This window comes from Mustelus asterias, chromosome 9, assembly GCF_964213995.1.
Source record: "Mustelus asterias chromosome 9, sMusAst1.hap1.1, whole genome shotgun sequence".
NCBI classification, from domain to species: domain Eukaryota; kingdom Metazoa; phylum Chordata; class Chondrichthyes; order Carcharhiniformes; family Triakidae; genus Mustelus; species Mustelus asterias.
The window spans coordinates 121,441,874-121,463,680 of record NC_135809.1 but is presented as its reverse complement, the minus strand read 5'-3'; the positions used below and the strand labels follow the sequence as shown (position 1 = coordinate 121,463,680).

Here is a 21,807-nt window from a genome sequence, read left to right as displayed (position 1 = left end):
TCTGGTACAGCAACATAGGAACCCATTATAGAAAGGCCAAGCTCTTGATCATCTCTGACCACATAGAAAACCCCCAACCTTTCTCCTGGTCAGAGACCTGAATGGTTCATTTTCAGTGAGGCTGATTGGCAGATAGCTTCCACATGTGTACTTCTCAGATGGAAGCAAAGGGAAAATGAAGGTCCTGCATCAGAGAGCATCTTCTAGTCTCTAATACCTCTCCCAATTTGAAACCATGTCTCTAATTCTGTGTTTACCTTGTAATACATGCAACATCTGCACCTCAGCATTTTAGATTTCAGGGCTGGAATTTTCCAGCTGTTTATGCCTCGCTGCTGCTGCAAGCAAGGACGGAGAATTTGGCACTCCGCCAAATCTCCGTTCACTGCAGAATCCTGCTGGTGTGAACGGTCAGAGAATTCCTGCCCAGATGTTTTTCTCCAATTTAAATTTTGTTAATGATTTTGCTGAGTTCATTGGCTCAAAGGGGCAAATGCTTTACAACTCTTGCAAGAGGAGTAAAATAATGACTCCTCAAGTGCCCAGTCCTTAGATGGCCTGGTTGGTTGCTGTGAATGTTATAGCAACCAACAGAAATCCAGTGCATTGTTCTGTAAAAGAAAGAAAGGACTTACTTTTATTCAGTGCCTTGCGTGACTGTGATGTCCCAACCACTGCAGGTTAATGAGATATTTTTGAAGGTTAGCCACTGTTATTATGGAGGGAATACAGCAAATTTGAGCATCACTAGGTTCTTTCAATTGTGTCAGGAGGTCATTCCCAGGCTGTGTATGCATGAACAATGGACTTTTTAAAATCAACTTTGCCTTACAAAACTCCTAAATATGCTCATACCTCTCCGTTTTTGAAATTGAGCCATATGTTTTTTTAAAGAGTTGGTTTATGGTGACAGCAAAATAATCCTGGCATGTGATGTGTTGTACAGCCAAGGTGCTAATATTTTCTTGAGCTTCAGAGTCTGGGGAAACATGATCAACTAGTGTAAGGTACTTTTACTGTATTGCTATTTCATTAATGACGTCAAATTAGTTACAATTTTCCCATTGCACCAATTTGGGGATGCTGCTTTCACACAACAGCGGCAGCCAAGTTGTTTTTTCTGCTTTTGCACTAGGAAGTTGCAGTATAAACCTGGAGTTGGGGCTTGATATTGACTTGAGAATGAAATGGTGAGACCAGCCAGATTGGGCAAGAAATCCGTTTCCAAATGGGTACCACAGGTGTATTTTGTTGATGCAAAAATGTGTCATGGTCGCTACAGTTGTTGGGTAATTGTCCTCAGCCGAAGAAATGGCTCTTAGTATATGGCATTAACTCTTTTTTTTAAAAATCATTTTTAAACATTTGGGCTCCTAAAATCAAGCAAACCTTAGTTAGGACGCACTTGGAATATCGTGTTCAATTCTGGTTGCCACACTACCAGAAGGATGTGGAGGCTTTGGAGAGGGTACAGAAAAGATTTACCAGGATGTTGCCTGGTATGGAGGGCATTAGCTATGAGAGGTTGGAGAAACTTAGTTTGTTCTCACTAGAACGATGGAGGTTGAGGGGCAACCTGATAGAAGTCTACAAGATTGAGAGGCATGGACAGAGTGGATAGTCAGAAGCTTTTTCCCAGGGTGGAAGAGTCAATTACTAGGGGGCATAGGTTTAAGGGGCAAGGTTTAAAGATGTACAAGGCAAGTTTGTTGTTTACACAGGGTGACGGGTGCCTGGAACTCTCTGCTGGGGGAGGTAGTGGAAGCAGATACGATACCTGAATAGGATGGGAATAGAGGGATATGGTCCCTAGAAGGATAGGGGGTTTTAGTTCAGACTGACAGCATGGTCAGTGCAGGCTTGGAGGGCCAAAAGGACCTGTTCCTGTGCTGTAATTTTCTTTTCTTTTCTTTGTTCTTCAAAAACAAGCAACTTGCCCCTCTAATTGAACCCTATAAATCCTCACCTATCTTTCCGAGAACAATATAAACAATCCTACAATTGAACTGAGTTCAAAATAGGATCTGACTAGGGCTTTAGAAAGTTGAAGAATATGTTTCGCCTTTTTATAAGGCTGGATTTTACAATGGGAACATGGTTCTCAACCCCAGTATAAAATGTGGGAGTGAGCCTGCCTCCACTAGGTTTACTCGCCCTGTAGCTATTTAACTACAAAGCTAATTAGTTTGAGGCGAGCATTTTGCACCCTCTCCATCCACCCCTGCAATCAATCTGGGAGAAGGTCCTGCATCAGAGAGCTTTCAGCCACTGAAGCAACTGGGAGTTCTCTTATCTCAGTCTTGCCATTTAGATGCAGTGGCCATGCTAAGGCTGCATGCAGTGACCTGAAGAGACACCAATGGAACCAAGTCCTGGATCTTGCTGGGGCCAGGCTGGCAGTTCCAATTTTGGGGATAGGGGACAGGCTGAAAAGGGAAGGGCGAGATGGGCAAAGAGCAGAGTGAGAGGCTGGCCATCGATAAGTACAGGGGACCAGAAAAGGAGGCATGTCCCTGGCAATCTGGACACTAGGCATCCCCCAACCTCTGGTAGAATCCCAGAGGTGCTTGTAGGTGACTCTTAATTGACCACAAAAGGGCCTCAATTGGATCACTGCCAGGATGGCTAGATTTAATGTCAAAACTGGGACACTGAAAAGCATTGAAGTAAGACTTTATGATTGCCACATTGGATAACCAATGGCAGGAGTTGACTGGTGACTTACTGATGGAGGGTGGCAAATGTTGTGCCTTTGTTTAAAAAGGGCTGCAGGGAAAAGCCCAGGAACAACAGGCCAGTTAGCCTCACATCTGTGGTGGGTAAATTGTTGGAAGGTATTTTGAGAGACAGGATCTACAGGCATTTAGAGATGCAAGGACTGATTAGGGACAGTCAGCATGGCTTTGTGAGTGGAAAATCATGTGTCTCAAATTTGATTGAGTTTTTTGAAGGGGTAACCAAGAAGGTAGATGAGGGCAGTGCAGTTGATGATGTCTACATGGACTTTAGCAAGGCCTTTGACAAGGTACCACATGGTAGGTTGTTGCATAAGGTTAAATCTCACGGGATCCAGGGTGAGGTATCTAAATGGATACACAATTGGCTTCTTGACAGAACAGTAAGAAGTCTCACAACACCAGGTTAAAGTCCAACAGGTTTATTTGGTAGCAATGGCATTTGCTACCAAATAAACCTGTTGGACTTTAACCTGGTGTTGTGAGACTTCTTACTGTGCTTACCCCAGTCCAACGCCGGCATCTCCACTTCTTGACAGGAGCCAGAGGGTGGTTGTAGAGAGTTGTTTTTCAAACTGGAGGCCTGTGACCAGCGGTGTGCCTCAGGGATCAGTGCTGGGTCCACCGTTATTTGTCATTTATATTAATGATTTGGATGAGAATATAGGGGACATGGTTAGTGAGTTTGCAGATGACACCAAGATTGGTGGGCAGTGAAGAAGGTTATCTCCAATTGCAACGGGATTTTGATCAATTGGGCCAGTGGGCTGACGAATGGCAGATGGAATTTAATTTAGACAAATGCGAGGTAATGCATTTTGGTAGATTGAACCAGGGCAGGACTTCCTCAGTTAATGGTAGGGCATTGGGGAGAGTTACAGAACAAAGAGATCTAGGGGTATATGTTCATAGTTCCTTGAAAGTGGAGTCACAGGTGGACAGAGGGATTTGGCATGCTTGGTTTCATCGGTCAGAACGTTGAATACAGGAGTTGGAACGTCTTGTTGAAGTTGTACAAGACATTGGTAAGGCCACACTTGGAATACTGTGCGCAATTCTGGTCACCCTATTATAGAAAGGATATTATTAAACTAGAAAGAGTGCAGAAAAGATTTACTAGGATGCTACCGGGACTTGATGGATTGAGTTATAAAGAGAGGCTGAATAGACTGGGACTTTTTTCTCTGGAGCGTAGGAGGCTGAGGGGTGACCTTATAGAGGTCTATAAAATAATGAGGGGCATAGACAAGGTAAATAGTCAATATCTTTTCCCAAAGGTAGGGGAGTCTAAAACCAGAGAGCATAGGTTTAAGGTGAGAGGGGAGAGATACAAAAGTGTACAGAGGGGCAATTTTTTCAGAGGGTGGTGAGTGTCTGGAACGAGCTGCCAGAGGTAGTACTAGAGGCGGGTACAATTTTAGCTTTTAAAAAGCGTTTAGACAGTTACATGGGTAAGATGGGTATAGAGGGATATGGGCCAAATGCAGGCAATTGGGATTAACTTGGGGGTTTTTAAAAAAAAAGGCGGCATGGACAAGTTGGGCCGAAGGGTCTGTTTCCATGCTGTAAACCTCTATGACTCTATGTCAACCTCTAAGTGCAGCCTGAAACTAGCAGCTGGTCTTCTGTCATCACCAAAGGGGCTGATTTCCTCCCAGCTGGTCGTGGTGGTTCCCACGACTACCTATAAATTAACCTCAGGGTCTCCTATAAATCAGTTTCTTCCCCTGTAGCCCACCACTGCCTGTTTAAACTGAGCTGGCACAGTGCTTGTGCCAACAGCTCCAGCTTGGCATGCCATCCTACCGGCTCACTGGGTCAATCGGCATGGCAAGCTGGGAAGATCACTGGTGAGGATCATTAAAGCGCAAAGCCTATTTACATAGAATTAACTATATTTGCATGTGGTTAGCAGGTCCGGCATGGCATCTTCTGGCCTCCTGGAATCTCCCCACCCACTTAACATCACACCAGCACGAATCACTACTGGTCTCCACCAGTGAAGACTAGGTGTCATGGCCATGCTGGGAGGATTGGAGGGCATTGAAACCCCTGGTTGGTTGTGGGTATGGCTGGGCAGTTTCCAGTAGGGCACCATAACTGTGCCAGAGGCAGAGCCAAGGGGTGGGGTTTGAGTGGGGGTGGGCCATGATAGGGGGAGCTCTGCACAAAGATAGGGTGGGGAGCTCTCCAAGGGGGAAGGTCGGGCAAGTGGGGGGGGGGGACTATCCAGGGAGCTGGTCAGAGGGGGAAGCATAGGGAGTCCGCCAGGGGACTTTGTCGGGAGGGTCCTGATGCCAGCAACAGTGGGGGTGGGGGGGGGGGCGCAGGGGCGGTGGGCATGGGTAAGATGCTCTTTTGGAGAGTCAGTGTAGATTCGATGGGCTGAATGGCCTCCTTCTGCAGTGTATGGATTCTATGGTTCCATAAGGAAGAGAACAAGGAAAAACGGGGATCAAAACAAGCACGGGAAAGAAATTCTTGGTCTGAAAGTTGAGATGATTTGAAATGGCGGAAATAATACAAGCCTGCGACAGGAGAGACTGGTTAATGGAAGATCCACAATTAAATGAGATGATGGTAAAAGTGGAGCAGGCTCCAGTGGCCAAGACTGACCAAAGTGGCACCAAGATTCCAGCAATCCGGAATACCAAACTGTTCCTGTGACGTGGGACACTGCGGATGAGTTCTAATTACTGGGTCATTGTCACAGCTTGTGGTGCTCATAGATCTGATCTTCACAGAGCAGATGCTGGCTGTGAAACTTTGGCACTCCTCCAACAGCCTTTTGTTCCAATGATGGGAACGAACTGAATGCCGAGGGTGATGTTTGTAATAAAATTTCAATGCCCTACAGTAGCTGCATTTGGAAGTAATGCAGTTAAAAACATTCTCAAAGTCTTTTTTGGTAATGTGCCAAGCAAAATCATGTTTTTCTCATACTTAATGTAAGTTTTAAAAAAAAATACATTGTTTTGTCTGGGCTCCAGAAAGTCTTGGTGCCACCTCCTCCCTCCCATTCTCCCCAAGTACCTCTGGGGTCAGTGTCTCGGAGCAGATGTAATTATCTCAATGGGATAAGGCATTTAAAGTGCATGTATCCTAAGGAAATATCAATATATCATTTAAGTGATCTGTTTTCTGAAGCGTTGCAAATTCCAAAAGGTCTGCTCGATCTCTGTACTGGTCCAGATGAACATCATTTGACAAGAACAGGCAGTGTTAACAAAGTGGCTGCAAAGTATTCACAATTCACCAGCCCCATTCCCAGTACAGTTTATGGCAAAGACTTTGCATTTTATAACTTGCCTTGATTCTGTTATTCTTAAAATACGATCCTGGCTAACCATTTATTTTAACATGGTAACTAAAAATACATATCAGCTGAGTTCCAAGCAGCCACCAAGGAAATTCAGCTACAATGGGATGTGAACTTTTAAAGGAGTTGTATTCTAACTTTAAAAGCCATTCCAGGAATGGCCTGCAATGAGACACACGCAATGTTGACTACTCAGGAAATTATGGACATGTTGTCCATAATATATGTGAACATACAAATTTGGAGCAGAGGTCGACCCCTTGGCCCCTCAAGCCTGCTCCTCCATTCAATAAGATCATGGCTGATCAGCTTGTAAACTCAACCCCACATTCCTGTCTATCCTGATAACCTTTCACCCCTTGTTAATGAAGAATCTATCTGCCTTAGAAATATTCAAAGATTCTGCTTCTTCTGCTGCTGCCTTTTGAGGAAGAGCGTTCCAAAGACACTCGACCCTCTAAGAGAGAAAATTTCTCTTCATCTGTCTTTAAAAATAAAGGGTCACTTTTTTTTTTGTGTTCATGGTAAACTTGCAATGTTTATTTCTAACAGTGAGCAGTTATAACTATCGGGGAAAGATTAAATATGCTTTTCCTTGGAGAAGAGAGATAACCCAAGAAAGATTGTTAACATTACGAAATCTGATTGGATAGGTGCGTGAACAACCCTCCTGTGGATGGGGAGTCCAGAACTAAGGGCCACAAGTTGAAGTTTGTCACCAATAAATCCAATAAATATTTCGGGTGAAACCTCTTTCCCAAAAGAATGGTTAGAATGTAGAATCAGAGTTGTTGGAGATGAACAACTTGGATGCTTTTGGTCAAAAATAGTTAAATGCATGAGGGGTGAAAAGGAACAGGAGGAAATGCAGACAGGGTTACAGGAAGTTGAAGGGAGTAATTAAGTAGTGTGGGAAGAGACTCATTCAAAGCTTAACAACACAGACCAGTTGGGCCAAATGGCCTCTTTCTTTGCTACTAATTCTGTGTTTTTACTTTATTGGATTGCTGTTCAGAGTAAATTATAACCACTCGTTCTGCAGGAACGGAATGTATTATAGAAGCAAACGTGTTCATGGTAAACTTGCAATGTTTATTTCTAACCGTGAGCAGTTATAACTATCAGTTATAGATACCCTTTGGTTGAAATGGCTCTAGGTAGAATATGAATATTTTCAAGACTTTTATTATAAAATGGTGAACGAGTGCCGTGCTAGCTTTAAGAAAAGTCTCGGCCATAATCCATTTGAACTTGGAGCTCCTGCGAAGTTTACTGCTACAAAAAATAGCCATCCAAGTTCCAGCTTCGAGACATTGTGATTTTTTTTTTTGTATAAAGATCTTAATCCTGTAAACACAGGAGCTGGACAGAGAGCAAGTGCATATACCACTTGAATGACATCGGCATTGGAGTTATTTCTGTCCCTTCCATTCCTTTTTTTAGTAATCTGTCTGTCTTTGTTTAGACACAAAATTCTTCTTTCCGTGAATAGTAATCAAGAAGAATTCGAGGGGCAATGCCAGTTAAAATATGTCGAGTGCATTCACAGTTAGCTGGAGAGCATATCCAAGCAAAATAGTCAGATTTGTAAACGTTCTTTTGGGGAGTGCGAATGCACATTGATTCGAGCACATATGCTTGAAACAAAACGTAATACCAGCTGGATATCAATTGTTTAGTTGTCCAACTGGTCTCCAGTCCCAGCCATGGTTTGCTTGGTAGCACAACCCTCTGAGTCAGAAGGTGGTGGATGCAAGCTCTACACCTGAGCACAAAAATCAAGGTTGATTCTTCAGTGTGATACTAGGAGAGTGCTACATGGGTGAGGTGCCATTATACATTAAACCAGGGCCCTGACTTTGCACTCAGGTGGATGTTTAAGTTCCCAAGACGTTGTTTCGTAGAAGATTAGGGGGTATGTTTCCGGTGTCCTGGCCAATTCCCCACGATCAACAAAATCCTCGGCTGAAAAAGATTATTTTTCATAGCTGTTTGTGGAGAATTGGCTATCATGTTCCTTGCATTACAATGATTACCCTTCAAAGGTACTTTATTGACTGTAAAGTCATTTGTGATTGTTCTCCAATTGTGAAAATGCTTGTATAAATGCAAATCTTCCTTCAGACAATTGCCTAAGTAGGGCATTGATGGATTCTGGTTTGGGCTATTTACAATATATTGGCCGGAATTCTCCCCAAAAGTGTCGAATTTGTGAGAAAACTGGAGCAATTCACTTTTTTTTCAGTGGGAGCTCAGAAGAATCTCCCACATTCTATGCACTGCAGAGGTCACTAGCGTGTACATCATAAAAAAAATGGTGGGTGGGGCCAATTCCCGCTGGAGAGGCCAGCAGCATAGCACTGAGAGGGCCACTGCCTGCGCCAATCTCTCAGCACTGAGATTGGCTCATACGCAGTGGCCCTGCACTGCCGCCCCCTCCTCCCCCGGCAGTCACCATTGACACTGGAGATGGAAGGGAGAGTAAGTGTCAAGGGGAAATCAGGAAAGCCCCAGCAGGGACATTTACAGGCTGCAAGTTCCAGAAGAGGATTTTTGGGATTTAAAAAAAAAAGTGAATTGGAGTGCTACCTCTGCAAACTAGCGCATGTTTTTTTTCAGTTGCCAGATAACTAACATATTTTTCTGACATCGGAATTGAAACTGATAACTAACCGAAATTTCCTCAAGGTCTTTGGATAAGTACGTTCTGACCATGCCTCTGACATGGTGGACCTGTTCAAAAGAAGTGTAAAATTATACAGAGAACTCTTGCTCATCTTGGATCCTAATAACAACCCAATTAATCCTGAGTAAATATAAAGTTTGAATGCTCACCCTGCTCCCATCCCCAGTAATATTATGTCATTAAGGTATAGGAGCATGGCATCACTCAAATGGAAGTGTCGCGCAATTCAGTTTCATGCTGCTTTTTCAGCACAGACAGTTCTGTTATGTCTTCAAGCTTTATACAGATGTATATCTGTTCTCGTGTGCCTAGTCTTAATAATTGGAGGTTTTTTATTATTTCCAAATGGATCAAATATGAAGGAAGTGAAATTGGTCTCTCCAACGCAAAACATGTTTGTAGCAAATCAGCAACCAGTTATCCATTATGCCACTTTTGATTTTTCTATTGAGTTGGAAAATATTGTGAAAGAGATTTAATTACAAAGTAAAAGTGATGGTAAGATTAAGAAATGCGTTTCAGAAAAGCTTTTGACTTTTTGTTCAGTGAACTTCGGTTGAAAGGTCAAGCGCAGTGGAAAATTAACTGGCAATTTGCAATGGAACAATTTTACATTGGTGTGGACTAATAACTGTCCCCAACATATTCTTGTGGTGTCTATTGTCAGCACTATTTGAATTCTATACGCTTTGTGCTGAAGGATAATTGAAGATGCCAGACACAATTCTATTGGTTCACTGTGCCAGTCAATCAGTGTGATGAGCCGGGAAGATAGTGTACAAGACCAAAAATCCAATTCACTCCCTGGCGAGAATGCCTTCATGCCCAAAAAGGGTTTGAAGCCTATTAATATAGAATTGACTACATTTAAATGTAGTCATTGAGTGTGGCACGGCTGCCTCCCAGATGTTTCTCCCCTCATCAGCAAGACATCACATCATGCTGGCGAGAATCACTACTACTCTGCAGTAGGGGAGAGGAGGTGCCATGGCCGCAACAGGGGGGATCAGAGATCATTGAAGCCTTTCCGGATGGTGAGGGGGGCATAGATGGGCAATGCCCATTAGTGCACAATGGTGGGGGACTTGTGTAGAGGGGGAGCTCGTGCAATGTGGGCGTGGTCCGCAGAGGGGGTCATGACTGGGGTGGCGGGGGGTGGCGTCATGTCGGGAGTTCGCTGGGGGACTCATTGGGGAAGTCCTGATGTCGGCAACCCATGTTGGTGTGGAGGGGTAGCAATGCTGCTGCTGATGGGAGGGGGAGGGGGGGCAGGCAAAGGGAGGAGGTCTCCCGGTTCACACTCGGATCAGGATGCAACGGTGCCCGAGTGCTGTGAAGCTGGTTTCACCAACATACCTAGGCTCCACCAGCCCACCCACCCCAACCCATGCACAGCTCCTTGCTGGTCAAAAAAATTGACAGGGTGCCGGAAGATTGCAGTGCCAAGTTCACCCAAATGACCGTGAAGGATCCCCGTTTTCACGCTGTTATGACACTGAGAATTTTTGGGGGAGAATTCCACCCGCCGTGTTTCTTATTTATAAATACCAAATGATGTTGTAACAATATGTTAAACTATGCCTCTAATTCCACGCATCATAACTTAACCTTTTCACTGATTACAGTTCATTTTAACCACTGTACCAATCGGACATGGCCCTTGTAAATTTGGAAAGGAATGTTTGTTCATACTCTGTAGTACGGAGGTTTCCTGGTTTACTTTAGCCTGTCTGCAAGCACACTTATTTCTCATGTCACGTGGGTGAGCTAGATTCCAGGAGATTTAGTGTCACACTCTGGTAGTTATTGAATAGTGTAGTTGAACTGAGTGACTTGAAGTGGCCAGGTTGAAACTGTCTCCAACACAAAGGGGCAATTTTAACCCGAAGCAACAATATCAGATTATTTGATTGTTTTCCATGGCTTCGATGGAATGTGAAATTATAGTACCAGGAAAAAAAACTGAACCAGACCAATGATGTCACGGTGTGGTGACCCATGCTTTCTGCTTGGTCATACTCACAACTGGTTGACCCTTGGGGCTCTGGGACCAGAATCAAAGCTTAGTGTGAATATAGTTCCAATTCTGATCCTTTCTGAGCTTTTATTAGCCAATTTGGAAGAATATTTCACATTTGTGGCCAGGGACTAGATTTAACGCAAAGACTTGTCTACAAATTGCCTGAGAAATATCTTAAAAGCATTTCTCACACACCACTTTTTATAGTACAGTGACTGCTATGTAAACAAATGTGACAGCAGCCAGCTTGTACATAGTCCCACAAATAGCAATGGGATGAATGATCGGCTAATTCTTTTTGTGGTGTTGATTGTAAGTACATATCTTACAAAGTTGACCGTGTTGGAAGGTGCTGCGAGTAGTTTGGTATGTCTAAAGTATTTGTAGTCTTGCGTAGTTCAACAGTAAATATATACTAGCTGCTAGAAACTATATACATGGGTATAATAAGGTTCCAAACGAGGAGCTGTCTCCATGCTTGCTTTGACATGACTCTGCCTGCAACTACACTGACTGCTGGATGCAGGTGTTAAGAATTGGGGAAAATTGAGGTTAAAAAATGAAATTGGTGTAAAACAAAAGGAGGGATTGGTGAGTACAGCTGCCTGAAGGGATGTTTTGATAAAAGTTCTTTATACCGGTGATAAAAGTGTTTACCTGTGTGACTAGGGGAAAACAATGGGATGTAGAAGAGGTGACTTCAAAATGGAGAGATACAAGAATAGGCACCTGTATTCTAAAAGCCAGTTCCACAGGTTGGATAGCATCAAAGAGCGTGATACAGTGCAGTATCTGGAAAAAGGTAGTACAGAAGAATTAGGAGCAGGAGTAGCCATCTGGCCCCTCGAGCCTACTCCACCATTCAATAAGATCACGGCTGATCTTTTCATGGACTCAGCTCCACTTACCTGCCTGCTCACCCTAAACCTTAATTCCTTTTATTGTTCAAAAATTTATCTATCCTTGCCTTAAAAACATTCAATGAGGTAGCCTCAACTGCTTCACTGAGCAGGAAATTCCACAGATTCACAACCCTTTTGAATGAAGAAGCTACCATCATAGCCACACCCAGCTACAGAAACTAGTCCACCCCACCTCCCAAAAAGTAAGTTATTGTTTAAAAAAGTGACTGGTTAAAATCCAAAACTTGAACAGATATGATATACGCTTTCACTGAAACCGAAGACCGCTTTTCCAAACGTGGACAAATAACCTGTGTGTGGTAACTATCTGCTGGATTTAGCTCAGTTATATAATATTGGATGCTGTTTGGGAATAGAACAAAGAAACTTACAGCACAGGAACAGGCCCTTCGGCCCTCCAAGCCTGCACTGACCATGCTGCCCAACTCGACCAAAACCCCCTACCCTTCCGGGGACCGTATCCCTCTATTCCCATCTCATTCATGTACTTGTCAAGGCGCCCCTTAAAAGTCACTGCTGTATCCGCTTCCACTACCTCCCCCGGCAATGTGTTCCAGGCACCCACCACTCTATTTTTAAAAAGAATCTGCCTTGTACATCTCTTTTAAGACTTGCCCCTTGCACCTTAAACCTATGCCCCCTAGTAATTGACTCTTCCACCCTGGGAAAAAGCTTCTAACTATCCACTCTGTCCAGGCCCCTCATAATCTTGTAGACTTCTATCAGGTCTCCCCTCAACCTCCGTCACTCCAGTGAGAACAAACCAAGTTTCTCCAACCTCTCCTCATAGCTAATGCCCTCCATACCAGGCAACATCCTGGTAAATCTTTTCTGTACCCTCTCCAATGCCTCCACATCCTTCTGGTAGTGTGGCAACCAGAATTGAACACTATATTCCAAGTGCGGCCTGACTAAGGTTCTATAAAGCTGCAACATGACTAGCCAATTTTAAACTCCATACCCCAGCTGCCGTATGCCTTTTTGACTACCTTCTCCACCTGCATTGCCACTTTCAGTGACCTGTGTACCTGTACACCCAGATCCCTTTGCCTATCAATACTCCTTAAGGGTTCTGCCACTTACTGTATATTTCCTATCTGTATTAGACCTTCCAAAATGCATTACCTCACATTTGTCTGGATTAAACTCCATCTGCCATCTCTCTGCCCAAGTCTCCAACTGATCTACATCCTGCTGTATCCTCTGGTCCTCATTGCTTTCCGCAAATCCATGGGGGACCTTGTCAAAGGCCTTACTGAAGTCCATGTAGACAACATCCACTGCCCTCCCCTCATCAATCGTCTTTGTCACTTCCTCGAAAAACTCGATCAAGTTCGTGAGACACTACCTCCCCTTCACAAAACCATGTTGCCTCTCACTAATATGTCCACTTATTTCCAAGAGGGAATAAATCCTGTCTCGAAGAATCCTCTCCAATAATTTCCCTACCACTGATGTGAGGCTCACTGGCCTGTAATTACCTGGATTATTCTTGCTACCCTTCTTAAACAAAGGAACAACATTGCCTATTCTCCAATCCTCTGGGACCTCCCCTGTAGCCAGTGAGGATACAAATATTTCTCTCAAGGCCCCAGCAATTTCCTCTCTTGCCCCTCTCGGTATTCTGGGGTATATCCCATCAGACCCTGGAGACTTGTCTACCTTGATATTTCTCAAGAACCCCAATACCACCTCCTTTTTGATCTCAACATGACCCAAACTATCTACACATCCTTTCCCAGACTCATCATCCACCAAGTCCTTCTCTTTGGTGAATACTGACGCAAAGTACTCATTTAATACCTCGCCCATTTCCTCTGGCTCCACACATAGAATGAGAAGCATTTCTGAGTTTAGGGAATAAAGGGGTAACTTCATGTGATCCTATGGGCGGGATTTTCCAGCCACGCTTGCCCCGAAACCGGAAAATTCTATCCATGGTCAACAGATCTTTGCATGGTCTGCCCCTTGCCCGCTACGATTCCCATGGCAGGCAGAACGGAACACTGTGTATAGCCATCGTGTAGTTGTGTACTGTTGTAGTGTATTTTTCCCCCCCCTTGTTGTGTGTTTTTCTTTAATTGATCGCAAAACAGCTTGACCCCTCCTCCCTGGTTTGCATATCTCTCCTCACATTATACCAAGTTGAAAATATACACCATCTAAGAAAGGGTGTTTCAGATTTCCCGTCTGGGTTTTGGGAGACCCTCACATTTAACATCAGTGGGGTTCTTAACAGCAAGCTATTTGTTCCCTTGTATCCGTGTGAACAGTACTGCACTTAGTCCCAGGTTAACCCTATATATGCCAATCCTTATATTACACCTCCCCCGACTCCCAAGTCTTTATCCAACATGTTTACAAGTTGTCCCAGTTTACTCCATATATTTGCTACTACCGCATTCCCACCCCCAAAAAGGGATCATGGCTTCAGGCAGTCTGGAGGCCTTATCTTGTTCTCGCTGCTGTCAGAGGACCAGTAGGCGCTCACTGCACGCAAGGACAAAATGATAGCACGGTGGTTAGCACTGCTGCCTCAGTGCCAGGGACTCAGGTTCAATTCCGGCCTTCGGTCACTGTCTGTGTGGACTTTGCATGTTCCCCCTATGTCTGCATGGGTTTCCTCTGGGTGGTCCAGTTTCCCCCACAGTCTGAAAGATGTGTAGGTTAAGCTAATTGGCCATACTAAATTGCCCCTTAGTGGGGACTAGCAGGGTCAATACGTGAGGCTACGGGGATAAGGCCTGGATGGGATTATTGTCGGTGCAGGCTCGATGGACCAAATGGCAGCCTCCTGCACTGTAGGGATTCCATGATTCTATACATTTTGTTGAATTGAACATTGTCTTGTGTGTGCTTTCATTTTTTTTTTCTGTCCTTTGGCACTGAAATGTTCTTCGTTGATTTCCCCAATTGTACGCCGAAAACCTCCAACCTCGTCTGCGGCTGGGATTCCCCAGAACTGCTGCAGTGAATGGTGTTTTGGCTGAGCGCCATATTCTCTGTTCTCACTGGCAGTGGGGCTGGAATGGGCAAGATCGGAGAATCCCACCCATAGCGATGGATGGCAGTTGGATTATCCTGCTCTTTACAAGGTGAACCTACCTGGGCTCACCAATATAGTATATTTTTTCCTCATCTTCCTTCGTGCGGCTCACCAAGACGCCTGCTGGGATAGTTGGGAGATGGCCCTTTTTGTTGTGAGGGTGTGATTTGGCAATCAACTCACCTTTGTGTTTGGCTGAGATGTGCTGTCATTAATGGAAAATATCACAATTTCTGCTTAATGTAAAATTATGCCATTTTCCAGGTATAACATTTTCCAGGTATAACAGTTTGTATCTAGTTTTGTTTTTGCTCCTTGCTGTCTGATTTGTTATGGAAGATGTAGTTGGTGCTGGGGCAGAACTGGCAGTGCAGAATAGATCAGGGGTCAATGATTTATTTTAACATATTCTAACAAATCATTTAGCAAGAGTTTGTCCTGCTTATTACGTTGAGGTTGTTTCTTTTTTTTTTCATTTGCCCCTCTGACCGCCTCTCTTCTCTTCTCCCCCCCCCACCTCTTCCCCCCCACCCCCAAACACCCTTTGTGGAATTTAACTGACAAAAAGATTTTAGAAAATGTACTTTGTATCGTTACCACTCCACTCCACTCCAGCTGGTTTTCTCAAGAGACTAAAATATCGTGCAGGAAGTTAGTGCCGCTTTATTATAATGACATCCAAGTTTTTGTGGCAATCTGTGTGTCTCATTTAGACATATTTTTAACGCGTTTGTTGTTTAGTGTCCTGTGGTTTCCTATGGGAATTGTTGGGGCCCTTGTTTAAGTCATCAGGAACCATTCTGATACTTGTTGAAGTTTTATTATTTTGTGAACCGCTCTGAGCTCTATTGTAGTGACCAAGATGACTACAGCCACTCTCGAAAGGTCATGTATATGTAAATGTTCTCAGGCAAGGATTCATTAAGATTTTTTTCTGGAGATGCATCTTTGTATAGAACAGTCAGAAGTTCATCCTGTTCTCAGTTCAAAATAATCTTCCCACAAAAATAAATGAAGGCCGAAGGTCATGTAAATCTTCTGATCTTCAAGTGAAAAAGACTAATGACGCCTGACTGGTTGACGTCCTCGAAACCTTTGCTGAACCCTGCTCCAAAAAAAAGCTTTTCATGGTGATTGACTCCGTGTAGTAAGGGTCACCTTGCATAGTTAAAGGAGGTGTTTCCTGTTAGTGATGTTGTGCAAACAACATTTGACAATCTGATTTGCGCAGCCATGTCATGCTCATGCACGTGATCCTGGATTCAAGATCCATCAGAGAATTTTTTGTTGAGGCACTGACATGCCCTTAAGCAAATGCAGTTCACAGACTAGGCTACTCGAGGGGATTTATCTAAGAAACATCTGAACACTCTGCTGGCATTTTAACATTAGCAAATTAGGGGAGGCAGTGGTGTAATGGTATTGTCACTAGACTGGAATCCAGAAACCTAGGGTAATGCTCTGGGGACCTGGGTTCGAATCCCATCGTTGCAAATTTGAAATCAGTAAAAATCTGGAATTAAGAATCTACTGTTGACCATAGAATAGTACAGCACAGTACAGGCCCTTCGGCCCACGATGTTGTGCCGATCCTTTTCCGAAACCAAGATCAAACTATCCCACTCCCTATCACTCTAGTGTGCTCCATGTGCCTATCCAATAACCACTTGAAAGTTCCTAAAGTGTCCGACTCCACTAACGCAGCAGGCAGTCCATTCCACACCCCAACCACTGAGTAAAGAACCTACCTCGTACATCTCTCCTGTATCTTCCACCACGAACCTTATAGTTATGCCCCCTAGTAACAGCTACATCCATCCGAGGAAATAGTCTCTGAACGTCCACTCCAGCTTTCCCCCTCATCTTATAAACCTCCAAGTCGTCTCTCCACCTCCTCCGCTCCAGAGAGAAAAGCCCCAGCTCCCTCAACCTTTCCTCATAAGACCTACCCTCCAAATCAGGCAGCATCCTGGTAAATCTCCTTTGCACTCTTTCCAATGCTTCCACATCCTCCTTATAGTGAGGTGACCAGAACTGCACACAATATTCCAAATGTGGTCTCACCAAGGTCCTGTACAGTTGCAGCATAACCCCACAGCTCTTAAACTCAAACCCCATGTTAATAAACGCTAACACACTATAGGCCTTCTTCACGGCTCTATCCAGTTGAGTGGCAACCTTCAGAGATCTGTGGATATGAACCCCAAGATATCTCTGTTCCTCCACATTCCTCAGAACCCTACCTTTGACCCTGTAATCCGCATTCAAATTTGTCCTAACAAAATGAGACCATTGTTAATTGTCACAAAAGCCCATCTGGTTCACTCATTTCCTTCAGGGAAGGAAATCTGCTGTCCTTGTCTTGTCTGGCCTACATGTGACTCCAGTTGACTCTCAACTCCCTCTGAATTGGTAGGCAATGAATGCTGGGCCCAGCCAACGATGCCCATATCTCAAATGAATAAAAAGGAACTAGTTTTGAGAGTTTAAGTGCCTCAGTTTTTTCATGGTTAGCTTTTAGGGGTTTGTTTTCCATCTGCACACTTAGGGGGTTTCCAGTTACTGGTAAACCTTGACTAAAAGTATTTAAATATTTACCTCCAACATTTTTGGAATATTACACAGTCCCTAAGCACACTTCAAACCCAGACTATGGCTGTGAATCTGCCATCCCGCTGACTATTTCTTTTTAGCGCAACGGGCCAAGAGAATCACCTGGGGGCGATGCGCACCTCGCGAGCACCTCCCAGCACTGGATTTCCGAGCTGACCAGCAATCGGGAAGCTGACAGTGCGGGAATAGCTTTGCCCACTGATATTCACACTAGTGGCCTCTGCAGTGCAGTCTGTGGGAGATTCTAGTCTGAACTCCCACTGGAAAAAAACCAGCTTGAATTACTCCAGTTTTCACGTGAAATCGGCACTTAAGAATTTTTTTGGGAGAATGTGAGCAAGTCTCGACTGAGAATTGCAATGTTGTTCAAGTATTCTCCGTTCATTGGTGGCAGAACTCTCCTCCACTTTGGTCATCCTCTCTGGACCTCTCTGCCCCTGGCGCTCATTCTCTCTCTCGCTCTCTCTCTCTGCCCAAACCTCTCTGCCCCCCCTCAAAAACACGTCCTTGGCCAAACTTGCAGTTACTCCTAATTTTTGTTCCTTTGCCTTGGTGCCTGTTTTCATGAGTTCTATTTGTAAAGTGCCTTGGGATGTTCTTCAGGACGATGGTTATATATAAATTTTACTTAGCTCTTCTCTTAATCCTTGCTGAGCTAATGTGCATTTGGAAATGGGTTCATTGGACAGATGTTCAGGTAATAGGTTTGGTTATGTTCTAGATCTTGTGTTACCATAACGTTCACTACAATACATTTTGGTGCAATATCTGACGCTTTCTGTGCACAAAAGAAATGGATATTGAAAGAATTTACAATTTTATAAAGTATAAATAGGTTTTTGTTTTGGGTGACTGTGAAGTTTGCACGTTCTCCCGATGTCTGCGTGGGTTGCTTCCGGGTGCTCCGATTTCCTCCCACAGTCCAAAGATGTGCAGGTTAGGTGGATTGGCCATGGTAAATGCATGACGTTACGTGGATGGGGTGAGTGGTATGGGCCTGAGTAAGATGCTCTTATGGAGAGTTGGGGCAGACTTGCGCTGTTGGGCTTCTATGGTTATGGAACTCGTACCTGATCCTTTTGCCTACATTCAACTGTCTCCTCCCACCGCCCAGTCCCCAGAATCAAAAGGTTTTGCCAATTGCTAAGTCCAGCTAGAACAGGGTTCTCCAAGTCTCATGTGTTGAAAATCATGCTTCTAAAGATTTTTAAAGTTTATTTATTAGTCACAAGTAAGGCTTACATTAACACTGCAATGAAGTTTCCATGAAATTCCCCAAGTTGCCACAGTCCAGTGTCTGTTTGGGTCAATGCACCCAACCAGTATGTCTTTCAGAATGTGGGAGGAAACCAGAGCACCCAGAGGAAACCCACACAGACACAGGGAGAACATGCAAACCCCACGTAGACAGTGACCCAAGCCGGGAATCTAACTCGGGTCCCTGGTGTGCTGTGAGGCAGCAGTGCTAACCACTGCCACCATGCTGCCCCTAAGTCATCTTGGTAGGATATCTCCTCTTGCAATCACAATGTGCTCCATCAGGGATTAATAGGTGCACACCCTTCATGTAACAGAAAAGCAAGCGCACCTTGAATGTTTGATTCAAAAAGTATGTTGATTTCCGTCGCCTTGTACAGGCCATTAGATTTCAGGCAATGTTACTGAGTTACAAACTAATTATATACTTTCTCCCTCAGCTTCTCTATAAAGAATGGGCTCGTTATGGCATGTTTTACAAATTCCAGCCACTTGATCTTGTTAGGTAAGGAAAATGTAATGTGTGAAAACGACAAAAGTGATTTTTTTTTTTTGTTTTGAAAATGTGCAATATTAAGGAAGATCCCCTCACTGCTGGCAAAATCATGAATGTAGGTGTATAAAGAATGCATTTATAATCTGGCTGCCATGTGAAGGAGAGCGAACCTTCCAAATAAGATGAAAGCAAATTACTGTGGATGCTGGAAAAGGGTCATCTGGACTCGCAACTTCAGCTCTTTTCTCTCCTTGCAGATACTGCCAGACCTGCTGAGATTTTCCAGCATTTTCTCTTTTGGTTCCAAATAAGATGGTTTATTTATCCAATATTGTTGAGTTATCTTTTAAAAGTATTCATTCAGGAGTTGCAATGCACAATTGGTTTTGTATGTGGTTAAAAATTAGACAAGTATTCTGATTGCTATCTCCATTTTCAGTCATTTAAAACTTTTTATGACGTACATTGTAAAATCAGTCCACCATTTTCAAAGTATTTTTTTCTGCTTCCACCTTTTCCAAATTATTCAGTAGTCAAGATGTGACCTGTAGAGTGCTCAGAAGTGGAGGGAAAGAAACTTCCTCTACCCTTAAGTTCATAATTACTGCTCGTGGAAGAAAGTAATGAATGTCTGCATAAATATTCAGATCCAAGCATGCTAAAAGGCCATTCAGCCAATCTACTGGCACAGTGGTTAGCATTGCTGCCTCAGTGGCAGGGGCCCGGGTTCAATTCCCGGCTTGGGCCATTGTCTGTACGGAGTCTGCACGTTCTCCCATCTGCGCAGTTTCCTCCAGGCGCTCCAGTTTCCTCCCACAGTCTGGAGGATGTGCTGGTTAGGTGTATTGGCCATGCTAAATTCTCCCTCCGTGTACCCGAACAGGGGGCCGGAATGTGGCGACTAGGGGATTTTCACAGTAACTTCATTGCAGTAATAAATAAACTTTACATCCCACCCACTCTGCCCCAACTTTTAAAATATCTGTCCATCTCTTTTGAGTGCTTTCATTGACTCCATATTCAGTGAAATGGTAACACTGATCTCTCCATTCCCTACTTTATAATTGTCACTACTTTTGCAGAAGTAGCTTCTCTTGCCATTCACTATTAAGTTGTAAGCACCTAGATTAGCCTACCACCCCCTTCCCCACACCTCTGCTACCCGCTATTTTCCCCCAACAAGATTTGAAGGGACGTACAGTGAGCCTCAAAATTTGAGACCCTGTGTAGCCCTTGGCCTTTTGTTATCCGCTGTTAAAGTAAATCATGCTCTGTGCAGCTTCCTCGATGCTTTTACGGAGAGCTGGAATCAATTTAGTAGGCTTGTGCACTGAAGGTTGAGAGTTCAGCTTTAGCGTTTGAATCCAAAGTATGGGAAAGAGAAAATAACATGCAAGGAGTCACCAGGGTGAGTCTTTCTGGACCACCAGAGCAACTTGTGTTTTTAAGCTACTGCAACAGCTTGGAGCTTAGATGGATTTAAAATTTAGCAGAATTAAAAAATGAAATAACTTGGTCACACAACCACTCAAAATGAAACTCTGCAAATTTCAACATCATAGAAACCCTACAGTGCAGAAAGAGACCATTCGGCCCATCGAGTCTGTGCCGACCACAATCCCACCCAGGCCTTATCCCCATATCCCTACATATTTTACCCACTAATCCCTCTAACCTACACATCTCAGGACACTAAGAGGCAATTTTTCAGCATAGCCAATCAACCTAACCCGCACATCTTTGGACTGTGGGAGGAAACCGGAGCACCCGGAGGAAACCCATGCAGACACGAGGAGAATGTGCAAACTCCACACAGACAGTGACCCAAGCCGGGAATCGAACCCAGGTCCCTGGAGCTGTGAAGCAGCAGTGCTAACCACTGTGCTACCGTGCCGCCCCTAACATAAGACAGAGCAGGCTATTCAGCCTGTTACGCCATTTAATTAGACAATGAGTAATCTGTATCTTAATTCCATTTAGCTACCTTGGTTCTGTGAACCTTAATTCCCTCATCTAACAAAGTTGGTTGGTTGTCTTTTCAAAATTTTGATTTGACCTACCCTCAGTTTTTCTTGGGGAACGTGTTCAAGATTTCCGCCAGCATTTTGTGTAAAAGTAATGGCTGACGTTACCAGTGGATACCTTGGCTCTAATTTTAAGCAATGCTCCTTTGTTCTGGATTCTTCTGCCAGAGAAATCGCTGTGCCTCTTATCAATTGCTTTGATTATCTTAAACACTTTTTTTAAAAATTCCTTTGTGGGACATGGGTGTTGCTGGCTGGGCCAGCATTTATTGCCCATCCTTAATTGCCCTTGAAATGAGTGGCTTGCTAGGCCATTTCAGAAGACAGTTGAGAGTCAATCACATTGCTGTGGCTCTGGAGTTGTACGTAGGCCAGACCAGATAAAGACGGCAGATTTCCTTGAAGAGTAGTAGTGAACCAGATGGGTTTTTCCAACAATCGACAATGAACATAGAACATAGAACATTACAGCGCAGAACAGGCCCTTCGGCCCACGATGTTGCACCGACCAGTTAAAAAAAAAACTGTGACCCTCCAACCTAAACCAATTTCTTTTCGTCCATGAACCTATCTACGGATCTCTTAAACGCCCCCAAACTAGGCGCATTTACTACTGATGCTGGCAGGGCATTCCAATCCCTCACCACCCTCTGGGTAAAGAACCTACCCCTGACATCGGTTCTATAAC

At 44.0% G+C, this 21,807-nt stretch overlaps 1 protein-coding gene across 1 annotated transcript in view; it reads left to right on the top strand.

Moving 5' to 3' along the window:
* ano1a (anoctamin 1, calcium activated chloride channel a) overlaps positions 1 to 21,807 on the top strand; it is a 236,639-nt gene that overhangs the window by 122,217 nt on the left and 92,615 nt on the right. The window contains exon 10 of the mRNA XM_078220984.1: positions 19,040 to 19,104. Coding sequence (XP_078077110.1) covers positions 19,040 to 19,104 — 65 coding nt within the window. The remainder of the gene's footprint in view (positions 1 to 19,039; positions 19,105 to 21,807) is intronic.